Source organism: Amphibalanus amphitrite, unplaced genomic scaffold (assembly GCF_019059575.1).
Source record: "Amphibalanus amphitrite isolate SeventyFive unplaced genomic scaffold, NRLGWU_Aamphi_draft 000045F_arrow, whole genome shotgun sequence".
Classification (NCBI taxonomy): domain Eukaryota; kingdom Metazoa; phylum Arthropoda; class Thecostraca; order Balanomorpha; family Balanidae; genus Amphibalanus; species Amphibalanus amphitrite.
Window position 1 is genome coordinate 228,918 of NW_024881541.1, and position 27,389 is coordinate 256,306.

Below are 27,389 nucleotides of genomic sequence, written 5' to 3' on the forward strand. Positions count from 1 at the left end.
AATTTGCACAGGGGCGAGAACTCCAGGGGCCCACCTACCTACCAAATTTGGTGTTTCTAGGTGCCATAGGAGCCAATCGCGAGGGGGGTTGCATCAACCCCCCCCCCTACCAGGCCGTGAATTATAAAAAATGCCCTGCCAGGGCGAGGGTTTATTGAAGCTGTTCCGCCGCTACAGCCTGGAATTAAAATTAATTTCGCGCGCTATTCCGAAAGTTCATGTGCGGCGTTTAAATTTTCCAAGGTAGGTATCGCCTATCGCCCGAATTTTGGAAATCGATCGATAGCTTTCCGAGATCCCAGGGTTATCGATCCTTCCCCCTGAAAAACACAAGCCTCCAATTCGCACGGTCCGTCCCCTCTGTCATCTCGGGCCTCGGCCCATTGCAGTCGCGTTGCTCGCTCTGAGGCGGCGCGCGCGGTGAGCGGCGGGCGACTCAGCTGGGCGGCGATCAGCTGACACGCGGCACGTGACCAGTCGGACAGCGCCGCGGCCCGCGGCCCGGCCGGCGCGCGGCCGCCGCAGTGGTCGCGTGCAGGTGGTGCGGGGTGCGCGGCCGGTCTGCCGCGGGTGACGGACGCGCGGACGGGAGAGCGCCGATCGCTGGCTGCTGTGACCGTGCTGTGGTGGCCCGCTCGGCGGTGTCGGTCGGTGATTGCTGAGCCGGGCCCGTCGTCGATATGAAGGAGACCGCCGACACGGACGCCGACAGGCGGGAGTCCGCCTCCGGTCTGGAGATGGAGGACGAGGCGGCGCTGGGCTTCGAACACACCCTGGTAAGTGGGGTGGCGCCCGGCCGTGCTGTGTCACGGGCCGCCCGGCCAACAACAGGTGCCAGGTGGCCGGCCGAGCGGTGCGGGCTCACTGCTCAGTCACTGCTCACAGCCTGGTATGACGGGGGCTCACTGCTCACTGCTCAGTCACTGCTCACAGCCTGGTTTGACGGGTTCACTGCTCAGTCACTGCTCACAGCCTGGTATGACGGGCTCACTTCTCAGTCACTGCTCACAGTCTGGTATGACCCGATCGGCTCTGGAGTTGACGGAAGTGCCTGTGTCGACAGTTTTTCCTGGTAGCACCTGAGATCACATTATACTTATGCCAACGGTAAATACACCAGCACGCCATCACTGCTCCTCAATCGCTTCGAGTCTCACTGAACCAGTCATTCATATTCATGAGCCTAATGGTTTGGAGTGCACCTCAGGCACGGGACGGGCACTTTATTCACCGGTTGGCGGCGCGGCGCGGCGCGGCTGCCATCTGTAGGTTTTCGGCAGTTACCCTGTCAGCCGGACCTCAGCTGTGGCCGGACAGCTGACGAGACCTCCGACCGGGCCCTGCCCACCGCTCTGACGGGGCCTCCGACCGGGCCCTGCCCACCGCTCTGACGGGGCCTCCGACCGGGCCCTGCCCACCGCTGACGGGGCCTCCGACCGGGCCCTGCCCACCGCTCTGACGGGACCTCCGACCGGGCCCTGCCCACCGCTCTGACGGGACCTCCGACCGGGCCCTGCCCACCGCTCTGACGGGACCTCCGACCGGGCCCTGCCCACCGCTGACGGGGCCTCCGACCGGGCCCTGCCCACCGCTGACGGGGCCTCCGACCGGGCCCTGCCCACCGCTCTGACGGGACCTCCGACCGGGCCCTGCCCACCGCTCTGACGGGACCTCCGACCGGGCCCTGCCCACCGCTCTGACGGGACCTCCGACCGGGCCCTGCCCACCGCTGACGGGGCCTCCGACCGGGCCCTGCCCAGCTGACGGGACCTCCGACCGGGCCCTGCCCAGCTGACGGGACCTCCGACCGGGCCCTGCCCAGCTGACGGGCAGCTGACGGGACCCTGTCTGGAAGGGAGGAGCTGTGCCATCTTTGTAAGCGACCGGGCGCTCCAGTTTACCGCAGTCTTTTAACAACACAAAAAAGCAATGTGATCGGTGATGAATAGTGTGTACCTACCTAAAAGGGGAGGTGATGAATAGCGGGGAGGAGTCGGTGACTTAACCCGGCAGGCGGTGGGCCTACCAGCCACCTTCCGCGCGGTGGGGGGGGGGGGGTATCTCCGAAACTACTGGACGGATCCGGAAAATTCAAACAGCGTTCGATAGCCCTGACAAATTTGTTGAAGGAAATCAAATTTCATTGACCTCGGGGTCACCGATGACGTCACAGGTCAGGTCAAAGATAAAATGTTTCACCGTTCACGGGGCTTCTAGGGAAAGCGCTATAACACCGAGTAAAACGCATTTTGTCGAAAATCAGCGATAAGGCGTCAGTTGTCTAGTACATATGTTGCTATTAGAGGTCACTGGTCATACCAGGTCAGGTCACAGGTCAGGTCACCAAAGGTCACCAAGGGTCACCACATGAGCCCAACTTTACTAAGGTTATGCGATGCATGTTTTATGGCCAGTTTTTCATTTCCAACTCAATGGTGTTGGTTATAAGACCATCAGGTACGGTTTAGGTCACTTTTTGGTGGAGGTCAGGTCAAGGTTAGGTCAAAAAAGGTCAAATTTCAAAGTTGATATTTTTGCATAAAATGGGTATCGATTCGATGCAGCTCGTCACGGGGAGTCTAATGGTGGTCTTTGTTTTGCGCTATGAGGTCTAGAATTGCTAAAATTTGAGTTTGAAAATTTGACGTCATCAATTTTGAACAGTCTTTTCGCTATAACTTGGCCATAAAAAGAGGTATCGATCTCAAATTTGGTATGTAGATAGAAAGCGGTAGGGACTATCACATATTTTCCGGTTTTTTCGAAATTCAAAAAACTTTTTGGATTTTTTGGCTATTATATTAAAAAAAATATATTTTTTGATTTTTTGGGGTCAAAATCCAAAAAATTCGAAAAACCGAAATAGCAGTTTTGTAGCCCTTTTGATTCCACACCTTTTATGTCTGAAACATTTTTTCTGTATCTCTAAAGCTGTAGGCCTGACAGCTCTTCCCGCGAAACCTTTTTTTGGGTCGAAAATGGCAAAAATGACGTCACTCTGACGTCATTAGCGGCCAACCTATCATAGCCTTTGGAAAAATTTTTGGTCACCATGTGTGCCAGCTGCTCCCGGGAGGGTACTGAAAGTTTGGTGACGATTGGCGCAGCGGTTCTCGAGATATATTGAAAAAACTAAAGGGGGGGGCAAAAAAATGCCCCCCCACCGCCTGGAAGGTTAAGATATTTAGGTACGAAACACCTGGGAGGACGTGACAACGCCACTCTCCCCCCCCCCCCACGGCGTGTGTTTTAAACTCTCGATTTTGACGACGGTTTGGCGCCCCTTCGTATGAAGCGCCCCCAGATTGCTAGGTCGCCCCTATTTCAACTTGCCGCCCCCCCCCTCCCGAAAAATTCTGGATCCGCCCCTGCGCCAGACTCAGTCGTTTGGTCGGCTGACAAACTCATGCGCCGCATGATATGCCACATTGCATTACATTACAGGGCTTGTCTCACTGCTTAGTGGGAAGGAGTTTTTTTTTTTTTTGCCAAACCGATAACAGCTCGAAGGCTACGTTATGGAGCAGTGAGCAGTGGACAATCATAACACCAAGATGCGCGAGGCTGCAACCTAGAATTTGGCTCACCTTTTTTGGCAGTAATAGACAAATGTTTGAATTTGCCCCAAAAATTAGCCTTTGACTTTTGTATTATAACCGGACTTAATGTTGCCACACTGGGTGCATAGGTTGTTCAAACAAATCTCGAGGCACCACGCGTCCCTGTGATATGATGTTCGATCGACTGTCTTCGAGGTATTCTCACTTCTCAGTTTTGTCGAAAAAGGAATGCGTGCCAGCAGTGACACGAGAGCTGCATGTAGGTACAGGTCTCGCGGGTTTTAGCGGTAGGTTTTGCACCTAGAAAATTTAGTGTACTTCAGGCTATATCTTCGTAGTCTTAAGCTTTTAAGTGTTGAAGATGCGATCGACTTGTTGGTTCACAAGCCGGCCATGATCGTGTAAAATAGCTTCATCGTAGATCGATTAGTTTCTGAGATATCACCGGAAATGTAAAAGTGCAAAACCTACCGCTTAATCTCGCGAGAGCCGTACCTACAGTTCGCGCGGGACAATCTCCCTGTAAGCGGGTATGGTTGTCTGGTTTGCCGATCCAAAAGGACGCACTACCACGCAGTCGCAAAGCAATACGCCAGTTGCGGTGATAAGTTGCAGTACGAGACCGAACACGATTGAACGCCGTTAACTTAAGAATGAATCAGCAGAGAAACTAGTTGCTCGCAGCCTGCGGTTGGCACGTAACTATATTGGATATGATGGCATGCGCGATGGCATAATCGATTGGCATGCACGAGCCCCCGGCTCTGCTCGCCTGCTGTGGCTTGTCCGCGCTTGTGTGCACACGGCTGTGGTCATGAGAGCGCTCCGACACAAGACCTGACATCGGTCTGACCACCCGCCTACAGCAGCGGCTCAGCGCCGAGTGCGGGGACTGCAGCTGTCGGCAGCGGATCGAGCGGCTGCCGGCTCGGCGTCAGTGTAGGTACCTACATACACGTATACGGGTGGGTCGGGTATCCCTGTGACCAGGTGTGGCGGGCACAACTGCTGCGTGCCGAGTGTTCGCCCCGGATCGATATGGAGGGTAGAGCGACGGAGGAGGCTGCAGAGGCCCGGAGAGAGCCGTTCGGTGATTGAGGTGCAATGATTTAGGTCGATCCCCGTCCCGCAGAGGCCCGGCCGTCCGTGCTGCTGACTGGAGGGGGCCCCCGAGGGGGGGGGACTTTGAGCACCGAGCAGCGGGTTGGGGGGGGGGGGGCTTTGAGCAACGAGAAGCCGGCAGACTCCGAGGACGCCGGAAACCACACACTTGTCACAGTGTTGCCCGCTTTCAGCACAGCTCAGCGGCGAGGAAAATGGACCCATCTGCTACCTGTCGGCCTTCGACGACGACTGAAACGATTACATCTGTCCGTACCGATATCATTAATTGACGTCACAGCATCACACCATCATCAAACGGCAGGAAGGCCGTATAAAACAGATACAGCGTTCCAGTGCAAACACCACGCACAATAATGAAGCATTTGTGGGCTAACACTGCCACGTTTAGTGGTTATCATGGTAAGGGGTGAAGCTTGTTACAAGCTGGCGTGAGGACCGTGTCTAAAAATTGTTATGAATCTCATTTCATACTCTACCCAATATTAATAAAACTATGCTTTTCCAGCAGCAGAAAACCGGAATTTTCAATAATGATAAGATATTTATCGGACTGGCCCAATGACGGGAAAATGTCTTTTTTCTGAACCGCTAGGGCTGCCGCGAGGTACTTGGAAGGCTCTGAGTCTGGCCCCAAAGTCATGACTGACCAAAAGTCATCACTGACGGTTGATAACAAGGTAATAGAGCGTTCAGCATGCATGAGTTACGCTGAAACGCCCGGAAAACGTCGACAGCTACACTAGACCGGTATTTAGAATGTTTACATTGTTCAGAGTCGCTGTCAGCGGATGGCGCAGTGTCGCTACTTTCCGTATAGAGCGCAGGCCTCTGGGCACTGAACAACAGCACCTCCCGGTTTGGGAGGTTACACCCTCGCACGTAAGGGGGTAGAAACGGACCCTCTCTCATTGTTTTCGAATAACTCGCGTAAAAACGCACCCTACCGGTGACCGAGTCACCCTACCGGCGCGCGTCCCCTGCCCGTGGCCTCACGCTCCCGGTGGCCAGAGTTCCCTGCCCTGCACAGTTTCCTGCACTCCCCCCCCCCCGGTGACCAGAGTTCCCTGCCCTGCACAGTTTCCTGCACACTCCCCCCCGTGACCAGAGTTCCCTGCCCTGCACAGTTTCCTGCACCCCCCGGTGACCAGAGTTCCCTGCCCTGCACAGTTTCCTGCACTCCCCCCCGTGACCAGAGTTCCCTGCCCTACACAGTTTCCTGCACCCCCCGGTGACCAGAGTTCCCTGCCCTGCACAGTTTCCTGCACCCCCCGGTGACCAGAGTTCCCTGCCCTGCACAGTTTCCTGCACTCCCCGGTGACTAGAGTTCCCTGCCCTGCACAGTTTCCTGCACTCCCCCCCCCCCCCGTGACCAGAGTTCCCTGCCCTACACAGTTTCCTGCACTCCCCCCCCCCGTGACCGGAGTTCCCTGCCCTGCACAGTTTCCTGCACACTCCCCCCCCGTGACCAGAGTTCCCTGCCCTGCACAGTTTCCTGCACTCCCCGGTGACTAGAGTTCCCTGCCCTGCACAGTTTCCTGCACTCCCCCCCCGTGACCAGAGTTCCCTGCCCTGCGCAGTTTCCTGCACACTCCCCCCCCCCCGGTGACCGGAAAACCCTGCCCTGCACAGTTTCCTGCACTCCCCGGTGACTAGAGTTCCCTGCCCTACACAGTTTCCTGCACTCCCCCCCCGTGACCAGAGTTCCCTGCCCTGCACAGTTTCCTGCACTCCCCCCCCCCCCGGTGACCAGAAAACCCTGCCCTGCACAGTTTCCTGCACTCCCCGGTGACTAGAGTTCCCTGCCCTACACAGTTTCCTGCACTCCCCCCCCGTGACCAGAGTTCCCTGCCCTGCACAGTTTCCTGCACTCCCCCCCCCCCGGTGACCAGAAAACCCTGCCCTGCACAGTTTCCTGCACTCCCCGGTCACGGTTCGTCGGAAGGTCATCTCGGGCTCAAAAGAAACGGTATATACCATTCGAAAGCTGACGGTGAGCTGAATCCGAAAATGTATTTTTTTTATCAAAATCGATCGATGGCCTTTTTTGAAAATTGCGTATTTGTAAAAACTTAAAATTTTTTAATCAACGGGCTGTCCCGGGCATTCTTGAAAAAATAAACATGTTTTTTTCGAGTTCCAGTGAAAGCTGAACGCCAAAAGAACAATATTCCGCGAAGCAATATTTCCTAACAATCATATGCGTCTCTCACAGCCGACAATAAGGCGCAATCACACAGATCAATGTCACGATGGACCAAAGTCAGCCACACAGAAGCGTGAAATGACCCTTATCGACTCACAAACCCGGCGCTCTCGGCCCGCCTGACCGCCCACGGAAAGAACGTTCTGCTCTCGTTCTACTAAACAAATGTCATATTTGTCAGTTTATCTGTCTACGTCGCTATTAAAGTTATTCAGGATACCTGTGAAGAAAATTCATTGTTCTGCTTGATTTACAACATGCTTTGATTTACATTTTTCTTATACATGTTTTGTTCCATCCAGCTGCGCTCAGTGCCCGCGCAGGGGAAGTGAGCGGGGTTTCACTGTCAGAGGCTGTACTGGTGACAGCTGCTCGGCCGTGCGACCGGTCAAAGGTTGCCCTGCCCCACCGGGCGCTACCCCCACTCCACCGGATCTGAGGCCGGTGCAACCTCTGACATTTCAGCGCGGCCAGTTTTCCTTATATGGGCATGATACCAAGCTCAATTGAGCAAAGTAGACATGAACAAATATAAATTAATGCATGATGTGAAGATGACAGAGCAATGAATTTTCTTCACAGGTATCCTGAATAACTTTAATAGCGATGTGGACGGTTAAACTGACAAATATGACAATTGTTTAGTAGAACGAGAGCCGAACGTTCTTTCCGTGGCCGGTCACGCGGGCCGAGAGCGCCGGGTCTGCGAGTCGATAAGGGTCATTTCACGCTTCTGTGTGGCTGACTTTGGTCCATCGTGACACTGAGCTGTGTAATTGCGCCTTATTGTCGGCTGTGGGAGACGCATATTAATGTTTGGAAATATTGCTCCGCTAAATATTGTTCTTTTGGCGTTCAGCTTTCACTGGAATTCAAAAATACATGTTTATATTTTCAAGAATGTGTGGGACAGCCCGTTGAATAGAAAATTATAAAGTTTTTACAAAAACGCAATTTTCAAAAAAGGCCATCGATCGATTTTGATAAAAATTACATTTTCGGATTCAGCGCATCGTCAGCTGTCGAATGCTATAAATCGTTTCTTTTGAGCCTGAGATGACCTTTCGACGAACCGTGCGGTGACCGGGATCCCCGTTCGAGCTGCGTTCATCGGTCGACTGGTGAGTGCTACCGTTAGTATAGCTACGACATCCGCTAGCTGGTAACGGAACGACTTACGTTGACAAACTACCTGACCGGCCAGGTCAGGTAGTTTAGTTGAAGTTGACTTTAAACTAACGAATTCCGTTGCAAACTAATTCACAGTTCAGTTATTTTGCAAACTAACTTAAGTTCGTTTATTTCAAGTTCGAGCCTCACTGTAAACATCTTTTTGAACACAGCACGAGAATTGCTAGCTGAATTACTGAGAAGACTGGTTGGCGCATATTGTATTGGAGATATAAAATATTATCCCGCACCGTAGACACTAGACAGTGTTTACAGTTGCCTCACGTGCAAAGAGAGAAAATTATCAGATGCCGTTTAACCATTGACCCGTTTAACTGATTTGTTAAACGTCTACATAGACGATTAACAAACTGTTAAACGTTAACCCGCGCCCGGCTGGGGGTCCTGGATTTCCACGCCCTGCTGGGGGGGGGGGGGGGGTGTTTGAACACAACCCCCCCCCCCCTTCTAACTCGGCTCCTGGGCCACGTAGCGATACGCGGAAGGCGGCGTTCGAAAGAGCGTCAAAAATAATGAGGAAATCACTTCGGTCAATTTTTGGTCAGGTCAAAGGTCAGGTCACCAGAGGTCATTGAAAGCAAAATTTCGCCGATTTCCAGGTCGAATGTCGACAATTTCCAAGAAGCCAACGCATAACTCGGGAACCAATAGAGCTACAGCGCCGCGGAAAGCGCATTCGATAGCCCTATTAACGCCCTTTCTGAATAATTCTCTCAGATTTGACCTAACGTCAACGGTTTTGCCTGCAGGGGGCAAAAACTGCAAAAATAGCCGATTTTTTCGGAAACAGTTTTTTCTGCAATAACTATTGACCCAAGCCTTGTACGAGCTTACTTTTACCGGCATCGTGTTCCTCTCGTCAGGACGCATCGAATAAACTATAACCTGACCTTGAAAGGTCAACTTGAAAATTTGACCTCAGGTCAAGGTCATGACCTGACCGGAAAGGGTCATGCTGCATATCAGTCGATCCGTATCATCGAGCTGAACACATCTAAGGCGTTTTCATCGCTCTAGCGTGTCTCTATCAAAAGTTATTTGCGAAAAACTGTTAGATACCATTCGTGACCTAAGATGACCTCAGGGCATAAACAGGGGTCACGGACACCATTTACATGTTCAGTGTGTCTAAACCACTTGTAATTCAGTGTTTGGGAGTGTTTATAATTTCTTTCGTCCAAAAGAGGTGCATTTCAATTTTCTCCCATTGACTTATAATGGGGAGTTCGCAAAATTGACCTGACCTTAGGTCATCGATATCAAAATTCTGAGATATACATTTTGTACATGCTATTGCTCTTAGCAATCGCTGAAAGTTTTAAAGCGATCGGTCACTCGGTGTAGCTATGACAGACATTGAAACTTTTTATGAGGTGAGGTCACTTCAAGTGACCTGGTGACCTGACCTTGAATGACCTTGGTCTGAAATTTTTACAACATGTGTAGAATTGATGTATGATAAGGTGTACCAAAAACGGCGGCGCTCCGCGCCGCCGTTTTTGAGATATTCGCGAAAAACCACAAGGGGGGGTGTTCAAACACCCCCCCCCAGCAGGGCGCGGGTTAAGTAGACATTTCGTCTGGTCTGAATTATGTCGTATGTTTTATGCAAAATTATTTTTTTACCTTTAAGCGCCCGAAAGATATAGGCGGTACGGGATAAAATTATTAAACCGCTCGTATGTAGAAAAATCTTTTAAACGTCTCGCCTATCGGCTCGACGTTTAAAAGAATTGTTCTACCTACTCGCGGGTTAATATAGATGTTTCCAAAATAAGTTGATATGGAAGGCTTTTGATGTCAATCCCCACATACATACATACATACAAAACCGATGATGTATTGTTACGTTAAACGTCGTGCAATTTATTAATTAGTTCAGTGATAATTACTGATAAGTCCTCTATGGAAACACCCTCAGTTTGTTTTTCAATAGAAAAACACAATTCTAAAGAAAAGTGTTTGTCTAATGAAGAAACAACCTTCGGGTATCCTTGTGGGGTTGTTCATATAGGCAAATATCGAGCTGCGAGTCTAGGAAAAGGAGCCAGGTAAAAATTATTTTGTTCAATTGATCGGCGGCCTAGTGGGGTCTGTTTATATATTTTATAACGCGACCTTTGGGATCGCGTTAAAAAATATATTTTTGCCCCCCTCCCCCTCGTATCTCCGAAACTACTGAACGGAGCCTCAAAATTCAAACGATGTACGAAAGCCCTATCAAATCTGCCAACAGAACTCGAATTTCATTGACCTCAGTGTCACCGATGACGTCACAGGTCAGGTCAAAGATAAAATGTTTTGCTGGTCACGGGTCTTCTAGGGAATGCGCTACAACATTGAGTAAAACGCATTTTATCGAAAACCTGCGATAAGCCGTCAGTTGCCTAGTACATAAGTTGCTAATAGAGGTCACTGATAATCAGGGTTGTGCTCGACTCAAAAAAGTTTGCCGACTCGACTCATCATTCAACTTCAGAAAGCCCTGACTCAACCCTGACTCAAACAAGGAGCTGATTTTTTCCCTTGACTCGACTCATGACTCAAGCGGCTCAATGAAAATATGAGTTGACTCAAACTTGACTCAATTTTTTTGTTGAGTCAAGTGTGTTGACTCAAAATTGACTCAGATAAAAAATCTGTTGAGCGGGGGGGGGGGGGTGAAAAAAATCCGGCACACAGGGCTAGGCCTAAGTTGTTAAGGGGGGGGGAATGAAAAGCTTATATATACCATTATTGTTTCTAGAAAGATGAGTCAGCTGACTCATGTTCCTAAATGTTTTTGACTCAACTCAATGTCAAAAGTTATTTTACTGACTCAACTCTGACTCAACTCAACACCTTAATATTTTTGTCCGACTCAACTCTGACTCAACTCAACAGCTCAACATTTTATCCGACTCGACTCAAACGTGACTCATTTGAGTCAGAGTTGAGTCAAATTTCTGACTCGACTCATGAGTCAAGCACAACCCTGCTGATAATACCAGGTCAGGTCACAGGTCAGGTCACCAAGGGTCAGAACATGAACCCAATTTTACTAGGGCTGTGTGATGCATGTTTTATGACCAATTTTTCATTTCCAACTCAATGGTGTTGGTTATAAGACCATCAGGAAAGGTTTAAGTCACTTCCGGGTGGAGGTCAGGTCAATGTCAGGTCAAAAAAGGTAAAATTTCAAAGTTGATATTTTTGCATAAAATGGGCATTGATTCGATGCAACTTGTCGTCGTCACGGAGAGTCTAATGGTAGTCTTTGTTTTGCGCTACGTGGTCTAGAATTGCAAAAAAAAGAGTTTGAAAATTTGACGTCATCAATTTTGATCAGGTTTTTTTTGCTATAACTTGGCCAAAAAAAGAGATACCGATCTAAAATGTTCTAGGTGAATAGAGGTCGGTAAGGGCTAGCACATGTGTTCCAGTTTTTTTCTCGAAAATCGATTTTTTTATATTTTTTGGCAATTAAATGTTAAAAAAGTGATTTTGTGGTTCAGAAATAAAAAGAATAAAAATTTCGAGATGGCAGTTTTGTAGCCCTTATAATTTTACAACTTGTATGCTTTAACCCGCGCGGGGCTGGGGGGGTAAATTTTACCCCCCCTTGCGAATTTTTGCAATATCTCAAAAACGGCGGCGCGCAGCGCCGCCAAACTTTCAGTACCTTTTCTTACATCAATTTGACACGTTCCCTGAAAATTTGAGCGAAATTCGTCGGAAATTTTTTGAGAAATTGACGTTTTAGTGACGTCATGTTCGCCATTTTCGCCTCAAAAACGGCAAAAGTTCAAACGCCGCTAACATCTTCATTTTTAAAGGAATCAAGACGTAACAAAAAAAGGATATACGTAATTCTACTTTGTCTATCAAATGGCTATCTCGGTTTTTTGAAAATTTTGGATTTTGGCCCAAATTTTTCAAAAAATTTGACTTTTTTGGGAAAATAGCTATAAAATCAAAAATTTTGAGTGTATCGAAAAAACCGGAATATATGTCAGAGAAGTGGTCTATGTGTACCTACATACCAAGTTTTAGAAGAATCGGTTCAAAAATGTGGGAGTTATTCAAAATTGTATGACGTCACGACACACAAAAATTTTGAAAAATGACTTTTTTGAAGTTCTAGACCTGGAAACAAAAATAGCACCATTCGACTCGCCGTGAAAAACTGCATCAGATAGACACCTTTTTAGGCCTTAGCAACCAACTTCAAAATTTGACCTCACTTGACCTGACCTTGACCTGACCTCGGCCTGAAATTCATCCAGAGGTGGTCCATATCACTTATTGAGTGTGCCTATTGAATTCTATGAGTAAAATGACCCATAAAACATGTGTCGCACATGCCCTTTTCCATATTTTGTTTTTGGTGACCTGACCTGACCTGACCTGACCTTGACCTTGACCTCTGAATGATATTGTATGCAACGAATATTGTCTTGGTAGCCTAAGAACACGTTTTGGGCAATCAGTCTCAGTCCATGACTCCATTCTTCGGCAACTACGGTGCAAGGCCGATACTGTAGGAACTTGCAATTTGTACCCTTGACCTGACCTTGACCTTGACCTCAAACTTAAAATTAAGTACATGTTTTTAGTTGTTCGTGATGAGATCTTTCGATTGGCGTTTGAATTTTCCAAATCGGACCATTAGTTCGGAAGATAACAGGGGGGTAAAATTTACCCCCCCCAGCCCCGCGCGTTCGGCTGGAGACCCCAGCCCCGCGCGGGTTAAACGTTTTTCTGTACCTACCTTCAAAGCTATAGGCCTGAGAGCTCTTCCAACGAAACCTTTTTTCTTAGTCGAAAACGGCAGAACATGACGTCACTCTGACGTCATTTGCGCCCAACCTATCATAGCCTTTGGAAAAATATTTAGTCGCAATGTGTAAAATTGATGCCCGGGAGGTTACTGAAAGTTTGGTGACGATCGGCGCAGCTTTTCTGGAGATATATTGAAAAGTCTGGAGGAGAGGGGGGGGGGCAAAAAATAGCCCCACCACCACCACCACCAGTGAGGGTCGAACAGGGCGCAGGCTAAGTTCGACCCTCACTGTAAACGTCTCTTTGAACACAGCACGAGAACTGCTAGCTGAATTACTGAGGAAACTGGTTCGCGCGTATTGAATGTCATTGACGATTAACTTTATCAAAATTATTTCTTCCTGGCTCATATTTACCAGACTCCGAGCTCGTATTTGCCCATATTTACGACCCCACGCCCACAGGGATAGACGATTTGTCAGGAATGATAACTGAACTAATTGATAAATCGCACGGCGTTTAACATACAGGTACATCATCGGTGTTCATAACTTTTTTGGAAAATTTTATTCACATCTCCAACACAATGTGCGCTAACCAGTTTTTTCAGTAATTCAGGCAGTTATTATCGTGCTGTGTTCAAAAACATGTTTTTTTTTAGTTGTTTAACCCGCACTGGGCCGATGTTTGGCGCCAACCGCGCCGGGCCAAGGGTGTTTGAACACCCCCTCTAACTTGGCTCCTGGGCCAGTTAGCGACACGTGGTGAGCGGCATCCGAAAGAGCGTCAAAGGTCATCGAGAAAGCACTCGGTCATTTATCATGTCAGTTCGAAAGTCAAGTCAGCGAATGTTACCAAGGCCCAAATTTTTTAATTCGTTTAGTGCTTGCTGAATGTAAGGCATTTTAATCGTTTAATTGCCTTTGAATGACCTCCTTACACATATGCTTAGTTTTCATTCATGTATTTTTTTGTTTTAGATGAATTTTCGGCCACGGACCATGATCACATCAATGCCAATATACGAGGCCTGATCAAAAAGTATCCGACCCCATATTTTTGCTCGGAGGCCATTAGGCTCAGGTGTGTGGTACCCTGTGTGGATGCTGCCTTAATCGTTGTGCACGTGCACACGTATTCTCAGCGTCAACGTCCAGCTCAGTCACTGTCCAGCGTTGCTTGTATACACGTGCGTACTGCTCGGTCGTCGCATTTCCTCCCAGCGTCAAGATGACCGAAAGAAATGAGCAAAGTTATTGCATCAAATTTTATATAAAAAAACTTGGGGGAAACGCAGTCCGACATGCCATCGGGAAAGTTCAGCTGGCATTCGGCGATGAAGCGATGGGCGTTACCCAAATCAAGTTCTGGTACAACCGCTTCAAGAACGGTCGAGGTTCAGTAGAGAGCGACATGCTGCCTGGCAGGCCCTCGACGAGCAGAAATCCTGATATGGGTGTTGACGACAGTGACGATCAGGATGTTGTTCATCATGAGTATGCTCCAGGAGGTCAGACGATCCACAAACAATACTATCTGGAAGTTCTGCGTCATCTACGGGACGCGGTGCGGCGTAAGAGACCGGCGTTGTGAGCGACGCAGGACTGGCAGCTTCACCATGACAAAGCGCCAGCCCACTCGGCCTGTCTCGTAAGGAGTTTCTGGCCAAGCACGGCATCACACAGGTGCGGCAGCCCCATACTCACCTAATGTGGCCCCATGTGACTTCTGGCTGTTCCCCCAGTTGAAAATGCCGCTGAAAGGCACCAGATTTCAGGACACAGAGGGGATCAAGACGAATGCGACATAGGCCCTGTTGGCGATCGTGAAGAGTGACTTCTCACAGTGCTTCCAGCAATGGAAGGGCCACTGGGCTAAGTGTGTAGAGTCGTAAGGGGCGTACTTTGAGTGAGAATACAGTTCGAACTCTGTAAGCATTCGCGTTTATTGTTTGGGGACAACGGTCGGAAACTTTTTGATCAGGCCTCGTATACGAATATTCGAAGACAATGCCAGGTCAAGATTCGGTATGCCAAATTTCACGTCGCTACGCATAAGACACATAACTGGCATGACGGTCGCAGGCATGGACGCACAGACATCTTATAAATCATCTTAAAGCTCAAATTTTGCCAATTTCAACCTGGTTTTCAGTTTTAACTTTTGAAATGACCTCACATGAGCAATGACCGAATGCTTCCTTTATATATTCAAACACCCTTGGCCCGGTACGGTAAGGTTGCGCCAAACACCGGCCCAGCGCGGGTTAAACCAGACGAAACGTTGAGCGCAACCCTTGGGACAATCACAGTAGGTACTTCACTGTAACAACTCGCGACTGAAGGCTGAGATTGAAGTTCAATAATTGCCACTGGAAGGGATTGCCCGTAAGAGCACGCCCGTAGCCGGGTGCAGAGAGTGCTCGGGGGTTGGTCGGTCGGTCCTCTGGACGGGCTCAGTCTTGACGACTCACCAGGGTGATCGCCTTGACCAATGTCTCCCCCTAATTCCTATCATCCTTCCTTTCGGCCATGAAATGGTCTCGTAAGACCAAAAGTGTCCAACCAAACAAAACAAAGTACCTAGGTAGTTTGCATCCTAAATAGTTAGTTTACACAATGACTGAACGGTCAGTTAGTTTGCAACGGAACTAGTTAGGTTGTAAACTACCTGGCTGGCAAAGTAGTTTACAACGTAACTATTTACGATGCAGACTAGCAGATTTCGTATTATATACTAGCTGTAACATACAGACTGCAGGGCTCTGTACGGCGGGGGGAGGGGGGGGGGGGGCGGTCGCACCAGCCGCCGAAGTCCACTGCTCAATCCGGTACAGCTCCCCGACCATCGCGCTCGATTCACGCTCGATTTACGCTCGATTTACACTCGATTTACGACTGCCTGCGGAGGCTGCACCGGCCACCGTCCATGTCGCCTCCCCCTCCCCTCCCCCTCCCCCTCCGCTCCTACTGAGGCTGGCGACGACACCCGGCCACAGGGGGGAGGGGGCGGGGGAGCTGCTCAGAGGCGCGGCGGACGGCGGGAGGCGGCCGCTCCTGCTCAGCAGCGTCCTGGGAGCCGGCGAAGGCCAGCCCAACACACGCCACCACGACAGCAGGAAATGCAACGTGGCAGGCGGCAATTCGCACAGAAAATGCTTATTTTGGGCATACGCATAGTTCGACGAATGGCGTTGAAAGCTGACACATAACTTAGCCCGGCAGGCGGTAGGCCTCCCAGCCACCTTCCGCGCGGTGGGGAGGGGCATTTTGTGCCCCCCCCCCCTGTATCTCCGAAACTATTGGACGGATCTGTAAAATTCAAACGGCGTTCGATAGCCCTGTCAAATTCGTCGAAAAAAAACTTCATTGACCTCAGGGTCACCGATGACGTCACAGGTCAGGTCAAAAATAAAATGTTTCACCGTTCACGGGTCTTCTAGGGAATGCGCTATAACATCGAGTAAAACGCATTTTGTCGAAAATCAGCGATAGGGCATCAGTTGCCTAGTACATATGTTGCTATTAGAGGTCACTGATAATACCAGGTCAGGTCACAGGTCAGGTTACCAAGGGCCAGCAATGAACCCAATTTTACTGAGGCTGTGCGATGCGTGTTTTATGGCCAATTTTTCATTTCCAACTCAATAGTGTTGGTTATAAGACCATCAGGTACGGTTTAGGTCACTTTCTGGTAGTGGTCAGGTCAAGGTCAGGTCAAAAAAGGTAAAATTTCAAAGTTGATAGTTTTGCATAAAATAGGTATTGATTCGATGCAGCTCGTCACGGGGAGTCCAATGGTGGTCTTTGTTTTGCTCTAGGTGGTTGCTACAAATTGAGTTTGAAAATTTGTCGTCATCAATTTTTAACATTTCTTTCGCTATAACTTAGCCAAAAAAGGGGTATCGATCTCACATTTGGTATGTGGATAGAAGGCGGTAGGGACTATGACATATATTCCGTTTTTTTCGAATTCGAATTCGAATTATATTCTTTTTTTTATTTTGGGGGTCAAAATCCACAAAATTCATGGATCCGAGATAGCAGTTTTGTAGCGCTGTCAATTGTACACCTTTTCTGTATGAAACATTTTTCTGTATCACTAAATATGTATGCCTGACAGCTCTTCCCGCGAAACCTTTTTTGGGGTCGAAAATGGCAGAAATGACATCACGCCAACGTCATTAGCGGCCAACCTATCATAGCCTTTGGAAACATTTATGGTCACAATGTGTAAAAGCTATTCACGTGAGGGTACTGAAAGCAGGGCTGCGGAGTCGATGGATTTTCGGCGACTCCGACTCCGACTCCGACTCTGGCTTCCAAAAACCAGCTCCGACTCCGACTCCGACTCCGGGCAGAATTGTCGACTCCGACCGACTCCAACTCCCGACTCCGACTCCGCAGACCTAGCAGGGCTGCGGAGTCGACAGATTTTCGGTGACTCCGACTCCGACTCCGGCTCGGGTTTCTAAAATCGACTCCGACTCCGACTCCGACTCCGGTCACAACTGTCGACTCCGACCGACTCCGACTCCGACTCCGACTCCGACTCCGCAGCCCTGACTGAAAGTTTGGTGACGATCGGCGCAGCGGTTCTGGAGATATATAGAAAAAGCTAACGGGGGGGGGGGAAATGCTCCCCCCACCGCCTGGAAGGTTAACCCGCGCATGACGGGGTATTTTCCGTAACGCGAGTGACTGGGGGGGGGGGTGCTCTTCAGAGCCCCCCCCCCAGTACTATCTCCGAAAGTACTGGGCTGATCGTCAAAATTCAAACGGCTTCTGATAGCCCTGGAAAAACTGTCGAGCGAAATCTATTTTCATTGACCTCGAGGTCACCGATGACGTCACAGGTCAGGTCAAAGGAAAAATTATCGGCATTTTTGCTTGTCCACAATTTAGGCTCTGACCGCCGGCTGACAAGTCCGATCAGGCTCATTTTTGTTTTACGCACTCCTTGATATATGACTTAGATACCCTGAGGGTACCGAACTTTTATTTCGAGTTTTTTTCAGGTCAAAGCCAAGTCATCCTAGGTCACAAAAATTGTATATCATGTATCGGTCACGTGACGCATGTTTTATGGTCAATTGTACTTGTAGATTTCGGAAACAATGTCGTCTGTGTCATTTGAGGTCATTTTCAGCTGAACTTACCGAAGGTCAGGTCACTTACAGGTCAGAAAAGGTCAAATTTTGAAAATGCAGTTTTTTCAACAAAAAAGTGCCTATCAGATGCAGTTTGAGCTCCGGAATACGATGGTGCCATTTATATTGCTGTATGATGTCCAAAATGTCCTGAAAAATGGTTTTGAAAAATATTTAACTGATAATTTTTGACAATAATGCGAATAACTTGGCTATTTGCGAAGATATTGGGCTAAAACTTGCTAGAGTAATTTATCAGTGTGTGTTCCATGACATATATTCCGGTTCTTGCAAAAAGATCAAAAGTGTTTGAAAAAATCAAAAGATATATTTTTTTTTGTTATTGTAAAAACATATTTTTTAAATTTTCAACGTTTCGAAAATTCGAGATAGCAGTTTGATAGCTACCTGTATTTTTAGGCCATTGATGCAAAAAAATTGATTTCGCTTTAAAACTGAGCTCTTGAGAGCGTTTGCCGTAATTCAATATTTTGCATCAAAATCGGCCGATATGACGTCACTCTGACGTCATTTGCAACCAAACTGTGGTAGCTAGAAAGTTGAAATCTTAACACAAGGTGTCAAAGTGATGCTGCTGAGGGTATCGCAAGTTTCGTGTTGATCCGTCAAATGGTTTAGAAGATATTGCCGAAAAACGGGAGGGGGCTCTCCCCAGTCATGCACGGGTTAAGGTGCAGTGGCTCAGTGACGTAGCTCCAGTGACTCAGTGACGTTGCTGCAGTGACCCAGTGACCTGAAGCTATGCAGGTGCGAGTGGCACCATGGCCAATGGGCTCAACACGCGCAGTGCCAGTTGTCGGCTCGGGAGCACAAAGAGCGAGTCTCAGTAGTCAGCAGTCAGTAGCCGGCGGTCAGTAGGCGGTGGTCAATAGTCAATGGTCGCTAGTTTCTGACCAGCGTTCAGTGTCACTGGTCACTGGACAGTGGTCAATGGTCAATGGTCAATGGCCACTGGTCAGTAGTCAGTGGTCAGTGGTCAGCGGTTAGCGCTCAGGGACGCCGACCAATTGTCGACCTGAGCAGCGGACGCCAGGAAAAATGCACACAAAGCGACTAAAACGGATCGCGTGTGAGCCGCGCTGAAACTGGGGGAAAGACCAGGTGTGTGAATGGCGATTTACGTGCGATTTCCACAGAGGTTTGATACGAATCAGCGAGACGGAAACCTGCCCGTCGTAGTCAGCCTATAGCGATGTAGCGATAGCTGCAGTTAGCTGATAGAAAATTTTCACTTCGGAAGGGGTCTATTTGCCCAGCATTGGAAGCCATCCGTGGCCGAAGCACCACCCGGGTTCAAATTCACACAAACGCTTATATTCCATGTGATGTAGTGCACATATGGCCAAAATGTGTCAGTTCTGTAGTGCACCGTTTCGCCGGCGCCCCCGCAGCAGGGCTCCTGGCTTCCCACGCCCTGCTCCCTTCTAACTCGGCTCCTGGCTTCCCACGCCCTGCTCCCTTCTAACTCGGCTTCTGGCTTTCCACGCCCTGCTCCCTTCTAACTCGGCTCCCGGCTTTCCACGCCCTGCTCCCTTCTAACGCGGCTCCTGGATTTCCACGCCCTGCTCCCTTCTAACTCGGCTCCTGGCTTTCCACGCCCTGCTCCCTTCTAACTCGGCTCCTGGCTTTCCACGCCCTGCTCCCTTCTAACTCGGCTCCTGGCTTCCCACGCCCTGCTCCCTTCTAACTCGGCTCCTGGCTTTCCACGCCCTGCTCCCTTCTAACTCGGCTCCTGGCTTCCCACGCCCTGCTCCCTTCTAACTCGGCTCCTGGCTTTCCACGCCCTGCTCCCTTCTAACTCGGCTCCTGGCTTTCCACGCCCTGCTCCCTTCTAACTCGGCTCCCGGCTTTCCACGCCCTGCTCCCTTCTAACGCGGCTCCTGGATTTCCACGCCCTGCTCCCTTCTAACTCGGCTCCTGGCTTTCCACGCCCTGCTCCCTTCTAACTCGGCTCCTGGCTTTCCACGCCCTGCTCCCTTCTAACTCGGCTCCTGGCTTCCCACGCCCTGCTCCCTTCTAACTCGGCTCCTGGCTTTCCACGCCCTGCTCCCTTCTAACTCGGCTCCTGGCTTCCCACGCCCTGCTCCCTTCTAACTCGGCTCCTGGCTTCCCACGCCCTGCTCCCTTCTAACGCGGCTCCTGGGCCACGTAGCGACACCGCGCGCTGGGCGGCGTTCGAAAAAAGCGTAACAAATAATGACGAAATTACTCCAGCCACTTTTTAGGTCAGGTCAAAGGTCAGGTCACCAGACGTCGTCAAAGGTCAAATGTCACCTATCTCGGCATTTTTCGACAAAGCGGCGCATAACTCGGAAACGAATGGAGATACATCACCCCGTAAAAGTGCATTCGATAGCCCTATTTACGCTCTTTCTGAGAAATGCTCTCGGATCCGATCTATTATCAACAGTTAAAAAAAAAAACACTGTCAAAATAGACCATTTTGCGGAAACGGTTCCGATCTATCGTCAACGGTTAAAAAAAACTACCAAAATAGACAATTTTGCGGAAACAGTTCTTCTGCAGAACTTTTGACTCAAACCTTGTACGACCTCAACCTTTACCGGGATCGTTTCTTGTCAAGACGCGTCAAATAACCTACGTTTTGACCTTGAAAGGTCAATTTTAGTTTAGTTTAGTTTATTTAATAAACAAAAACATCCACGGACATGGGCGTCCCATAACGGACATTGTCGCAAATATAAAACGTATACAGACGCAACTGTAATTAAAAACAAGGCTAAATACATCCTCTATACACTGTGCTGGGGCTCTGTGGACTGTGCAGGGGCTCTGTGGACTGTGCAGGGGCTCTGTGGACTGTGCAGGGGCTCTGTGGACTGTGCAGGGGCTCTGTGGACTGTGCAGGGGCTCTGTGGACTGCAGGGGCTCTGTGGACTGTGCAGGGGCTCTGTGGACTGTGCAAGGGCTCTATAGACTGCAGGGGCTCTGTGGACTGTGCAGGGGCTCTGTGGACTGTGCTGGGGCTCTGTGGACTGTGCAGGGGCTCTGTGGACTGCAGGGGCTCTATAGACTGTAGGGGCTCTGTGGACTGCAGGGGCTCTGTGGACTGTGCTGGGGCTCTGTGGACTGTGCTGGGGCTCTGTGGACTGTGCAGGGGCTCTGTGGACTGCAGGGGCTCTATAGACTGCAGGGGCTCTGTGGACTGCAGGGGCTCTGTGGACTGTGCTGGGGCTCTGTGGACTGTGCAGGGGCTCTGTGGACTGTGCAGGGGCTCTGTGGACTGTGCAGGGGCTCTGTGGACTGCAGGGGCGCCGCGGACAGGGCAAAGGCGCTGTGCCGGCCGCGCCGGGCTCGGCCCGTGTTGCACGCCAGGGGAACGGCCCGTGCTCGGTGGCGCTCGCAGCCGCGGCGGCGCGGGGCAGACCGCGCGGCTGGCTTACAGCTGGGAACCGGTCCGCGGCATGGCATGGTGCAGCGTCGCGGCAGGACAGGTCGGGCGGACAATGGCCGGCGTCGCCCGGCCGCCGGTGTCACTCGCCAGTACCACTGTAAGACGGACATGTGCGGTGCATCCACTAACTACAAGGCCAGCCAATCGAAAATCACACGCAATTAACAATGCGACCTTAGCGTAACGAAACTTACTAGCCCGCGCCCCGCTGGAAAGCGGGCAGACTCCCCTCCCCCCTCCCCCCGTCCAACTCCCGAACTGATGGTCGTAGACAGACAGGAAAAAGGGGATCGAAAGCTTTCAACAAGACAGACCTTTGGAGCACAAAGTATTTGCCTGAGTACTGTGTTGGTCACAGATTAGGTCAAGGTCAGGTCGAGGGTGAATATTACAAGTTTCTAAACTATTGACTTTGGAGCCCAGTTGCCAAAGAAATGATTCAGATTGCCCACCCAGAACGTGCTATTGTGCTACCAAAACAAGATGCATTGCATAGAGTGTCATGCAAAGGTCAAGGGGCCGTATTCACGACGACTTCGTAGGTCGATTTCCTTTCGTAAGCATAATTGGTATTCACGTCGACACTTCTTAAGTTTTTATCGACGGAGTTAATGTCATTAAAAAAAAAATATTTAGAAGTAGGTCATGCGTAAGGAAATTGTTGCGAAAATGATTGACGTGAATACGACCCAGGTCAAAGTCAGGTCAGGCCTCCAAGACAAATTATTGACTTCGATATATGTGAGACATGTTACATGGACCATTTTACTCATGGAACACGATGGGCATACTTAAATAGGCATATAGATGATACTTAGATGATTTTTATGTCGAGGTCAAGCTTAAGTGAGGTGAAACTTTGAAGGTGGTTTGTTAGACCATAAAAGTATCTGATGCAACTATCCTGTCCAGTAGCAACTGATTACATTGAAATCGACTGCCGGTCCCCGTACAGGAGCAGCTGAGGGTTTCTGTACCTGTGTTCCCACAGTGTATTGTTATTCCTTGTGAGGGTACCGGGACATTTTACTCAGGATTGATTGATGTTAGTGACCGACACGTTCCATTCATAATAGCACATACAATTAATTGACGATTGACACGTAATGGCCATACAAAAGGTGTCGATTATCAGCTGAGGTAAATGCATGACTACAGGCCCAGTTCTAGGTACATGGAATTCGGGTCCTTTGCCGACCCGACACCGGCGGCATGGCGCCGGACCAGCGTGCCGTGTGTGGTGCCAACTGGGGCGCTGCACACTGTCCCCTACTGCCAGCCCGACCACAACACATCCCGACCACAACACATCCCACCAACTGCCGCCCGACCACAACACATCCCGACCACAACACATCCCACCAACTGCTGCCCGACCACAACACATCCCACCGATTGCCAGCCCGATGTCGGCACAGGTGTTGGGTTGGTCGGAACAGCGCCGGACGGGGCGCACGGCAATGGTATAAAGGACAGCACCCAGGGCGCACGATAATGGTATAAAGGACAGCACCCAGCGCGCACGATAATGGTATAAAGGACAGCACTCAGGGCGCACGATAATGGTATATGGGACAGCACCCAGGGCGCACGGTAATGGTATAAAGGACAGCACCCAGGGCGCACGGTAATGGTATAAAGGACAGCACCCAGGGCGCACGATAATGGTATATGGGACAGCACCCAGGGCGCACGGTAATGGTATAAAGGACAGCACCCAGGGCGCACGATAATGGTATAAAGGACAGCACCCAGGGCGCACGGTAATGGTACAGCATCGAACGGGGTGCACGGCAATGCTGCAGCTGCTATGATGGTACGCGGTATGTTAAAGGGACTATCCCACCTTCTAAAATGTTGTTAAAACCAGTTAAATTGTGCCCGACTTTATAGATTGGATGACCAGGAACACGGTTCTGGCTTTTATTTTTCATTAAACATCTTAGGCTTCCCATATTCCAAACACAAACTTTCAAATATGTGACGTCACAGCCAAAAATTACCTCCTTCCCCAGGCCACATTACTGTCATAAAGCTGATTCTTTTTACTCTGTAGACACCACAACAAAGTTCAGACCAAGTTTTAAGCGATTTTTCAACGAACAAACCCATTTCAATCAGATTGACTAAACGAGGTGACGTCACACTAACGGTCGCTCCATGTTGAAGATAGGGCCTTGCGCAAGGCCCATTTTCAAATGAAGGGAACGAATTTCTTCAACACCAAGAGGCCGCGGGGGTTGCAACCTAGATAGATAGTGGTTTCTGAACCTCGCCGCAAACTTGGCTATCTCAACTCAAACCCCATGTTAAAGGTGGGATAGTCCCTTTAAGGGCCATGGGCTATGTAATGGGACAGGGTAACTGTGAGGGCGACGTCTAACCGCGGAGAGCCCAGGGATTCGACTCTCAATCCGACTAGAACGCACCCATTCGACTCTCGATCCGACTGGAACGCACCCATTCGACTCTCGATCCGACTAGAACGCACCCATTCGACTCTCGATCCGACTGGAACGCACCCATTCGACTCTCGATCCGACTGGAACGCACCCGAGCCGGCTTCACTGTACTCGACCCGGCTCAGCACGGTCCGTCCGAGCATGGGCCGACCAAACCCCAGTGAAGACGGGTCAGTCCGATCTGGCGTCCTCTATCTCAGACCGACTGGACAATGAGCCTATGTTCCCCGCCTGAATCGGCGCCGAACCCACCGACCGAATACTTCGCGAGCCGACCTTGACCCCATGGCCCCTCGCCATCCCCAGCACCGACTGCTGACGCCGAAACAGGCCGACGGCTCAGCTGCGCGCGCCCCACCGTCCCCGAGTCGGGAGGCAGCGCCGCGCCGAGGCGCCCGGCCCACCGCTCCCCAGTCGGCTCCAGCGCGTTGCCAAGGTCCTCGTATTCCGGCCGGAGTGAGCCACCGCGCCTTGAGCTGAGCCGGTCAGCGGCCGGATCGGAGCACACCGTGGCGACAGTGGTGCGACAGTGCGAGTGCGACAGTGCAACTTAGAGCGACAGAGTGACATGACAGTGACAGTTACAGTGTGACAGTGCGACTTAGAGCGACAGTACGACGGTGACACTGAGAAAAGACTTAAAGGGACTATCCCACCTTCTAAAATGTTGTTAAAACCAGTTAAATTGTGCCCGACTTTATAGATTGGATGACCAGGAACACGGTTCTGGCATTTATTTTTCATTAAACATCTTAGGCTTCCCATATTCCAAACACAAACTTTCAAAGATGTGACGTCACAGCCCAAAATTACCTCCTTCCCCAGGCCACATTACTGTCATAAAGCTGATTCTTTTTACTCTGTAGGCATCACAACAAAGCTCAGACCAAGTTTTAAGCGATTTTTCAACGAACAAACCCATTTAAATCAGAATGACTAAACGAGGTGACGTCGCACTAACGGTCGCTCCATGTTGAAGATAGGGCCTTGCGCAAGGCCCATTTTCAAATGAAGGGAACGAATTTCTTCAACACCAAGAGGCCGCGGGGGTTGCAACCTAGATAGACAGTGGTTTCTGAACCTCGCCGCAAACTTGGCTATCTCAACTCAAACCCCATGTTAAAGGTGGGATAGTCCCTTTAAAACGGAAGTAAGACAGTGGGACAGTGACAATGTGACAGTGTAACAGTGGGACAGTGTCAGTGTGACAGTGGGACAGTGGGACAGTGGGACAGTGACAGTGGGACAGTGTCAGTGGGACAGTGTCAGTGGGACAGTGTCAGTGGGACAGTGGCAGTGGGGCAGTGACAATATGACAGTGGACAGTGACAGTGGGATAGTGACAGTGTGACAGTGTCAGTGGGATAGTGACAATATGAAAGTGGACAGTGTCAGTGGGACAGTGGGACAGTGTCAGTGGGACAGTGTCAGTGGGACAGTGACAGTGGGATAGTGACAATATGACAGTGGACAGTGCAACAGTGCGACAGTGGGACAGTATGACAGTGTGACAGGGACAGTGGGACAGTGACAGTGGGATAGTGACAATATGACAGTGTCAGTGGGACAGTGTCAGTGGGACAGTGTGACAGTGGGACAGTGACAGTGGGACAGCGACAGTGGGATAGTGTCAGTGGGACAGTGTCGGTGGGACAGTGACAGTGGGATAGTGTCAGTGGGACAGCAACAGTGGGACAGGGTCAGTGGGACAGTGTCAGTGGGACAGTGTCAGTGGGACAGTGTCAGTGGGACAGTGGGATAGTGTCAGTGGGACAGTGGAACAGTGTCAGTGGGACAGTGGGACAGTGTCAGTGGGACAGTGTCAGTGGGACAGTGGCAGTGGGACAGTGGGACAGTGAGACAGTGACAATATGACAGTGGACAGTGTCAGTGGGACAGTGGGACAGTGTCAGTGGGACAGTGTCAGTGGGACAGTGACAGTGGGACAGTGTCAGTGGGACAGTGTCAGTGGGACAGTGTCAGTGGGACAGTGTCAGTGGGACAGTGTCAGTGGGACAGTGTCAGTGGGACAGTGTCAGTGGGACAGGGACAGGGGGATCAGTGCGACAGTGTGACAGTGACAGTGGGACAGTGACAATATGACAGTGGACAGTGTCAGTGGGACAGTGGGACAGTGGGATAGTGTCAGTGGGACAGTGTGACAGTGTGGCAGTGTCAGTGAAATAGTGTCAGTGGGACAGTGTCAGTGGGATAGTGTCAGTGGGACAGTGTCAGTGGGACAGTGTCAGTGGGACAGTGTCAGTGGGACAGTGTCAGTGGGACAGTGTCAGTGGGACAGCAACAGTGGGACAGTGTGACAGTGTCAGTGGGACAGGGACGGTGGGACAGTGACAGTGGGACAGTGACAATATGACAGTGGACAGTGTCAGTGGGACAGTGGGACAGTGGGACAGCGCGATGTCGGCGCTACAGTGCGACTCAGTCAGTGGGGCAGCCCTGGCCTGCTGAAGTTCTAACTGACAGCCGATTCTTTTTCTTTTAATTTTGCACCCCCGCTAGCACAAGGCAGGGGGAAGGGAAGTTACTTGCTGGCAATGAGCCAGATCTTTTGTTTTACGTTAAAGGAAGACTGCCACCTTCAAAAAGTTTTCTCAGATCGGCCTATGATTTATTCCCTGGACAAAACAAAATTTTAGAATTCACCTGACAAAGTATCATCACGTGAATCGCGAAAAAATTGTCGATTATCATACAATTATCAATCGGTTAATGTCTAGCGACAATGTTTACACATCACTAGACTTCAAGGTCATAAGATTATTACATTTTATTTGAAAAAGTAAGGTATTTTATGATTTACTAATATATGATTTCATAAGAAATTGGCCATGTTTAATTTATTTTGCATTTAAGTTCGTAAAACATTTAAAAATCATGGCTCATTTGGAATGGGTCTGGCCCATGTTAAACCCCATTTCCCACACTTTTTTGGAAAAAATGAACTACTGAATATATAAGTTTAACTTTTATTTTGACACTCCAAAATTCTTCTCTGATCTCGAAACAATCAAAGTTTTGACATATATTTACCAAAAGATAAGAAAATTCATGTTTCAAAGTTATCGATAAACAGTAGAGATGTCGGTTTTCTTGGACTAAAAAAATGGCATCAAACTGAACTTTGGTCTCCGATTTCTCGCAAACGGGTTCGAATTTCGGAAAACCGACTTCAGTCTGGGACATAGGTGGCTCAGCTCTAGTGAAAACCGTTTTGTGAAAAAATGGTGGCAGTCTACCTTTAAGTTAATTGCCGGCTATTTTATTCCGGCCCAATAGGCAAAGTGTCAAGATCGAGTCAACTTTGCACAGCCGAGTTTGAAAAGGATGCGAATACGGAATCCGACAGAGCTGTCCTACGAGATCAGATGCTTAATGCAATATGCCCGAGCTAATCATATTCCGAGCTCTTCAGGTGGACATGCCTACAAGGAAGACAGCTCGACGCCCTGCATAATGCAATCAATAAGCCTCGGTCAGCCGT

General features: G+C 49.9%; 1 protein-coding gene across 1 annotated transcript in view; it reads left to right on the forward strand.

Moving 5' to 3' along the window:
• Nucleotides 1-512: 512 nt before the first annotated feature.
• Nucleotides 513-27,389, forward strand: part of LOC122377464 (chloride channel protein 2-like) — a 103,971-nt gene continuing 77,094 nt past the window's right edge. The window contains exon 1 of the mRNA XM_043357518.1: nt 513-776. Coding sequence (XP_043213453.1) covers nt 681-776 — 96 coding nt within the window. The 5' untranslated portion in view covers nt 513-680. The remainder of the gene's footprint in view (nt 777-27,389) is intronic.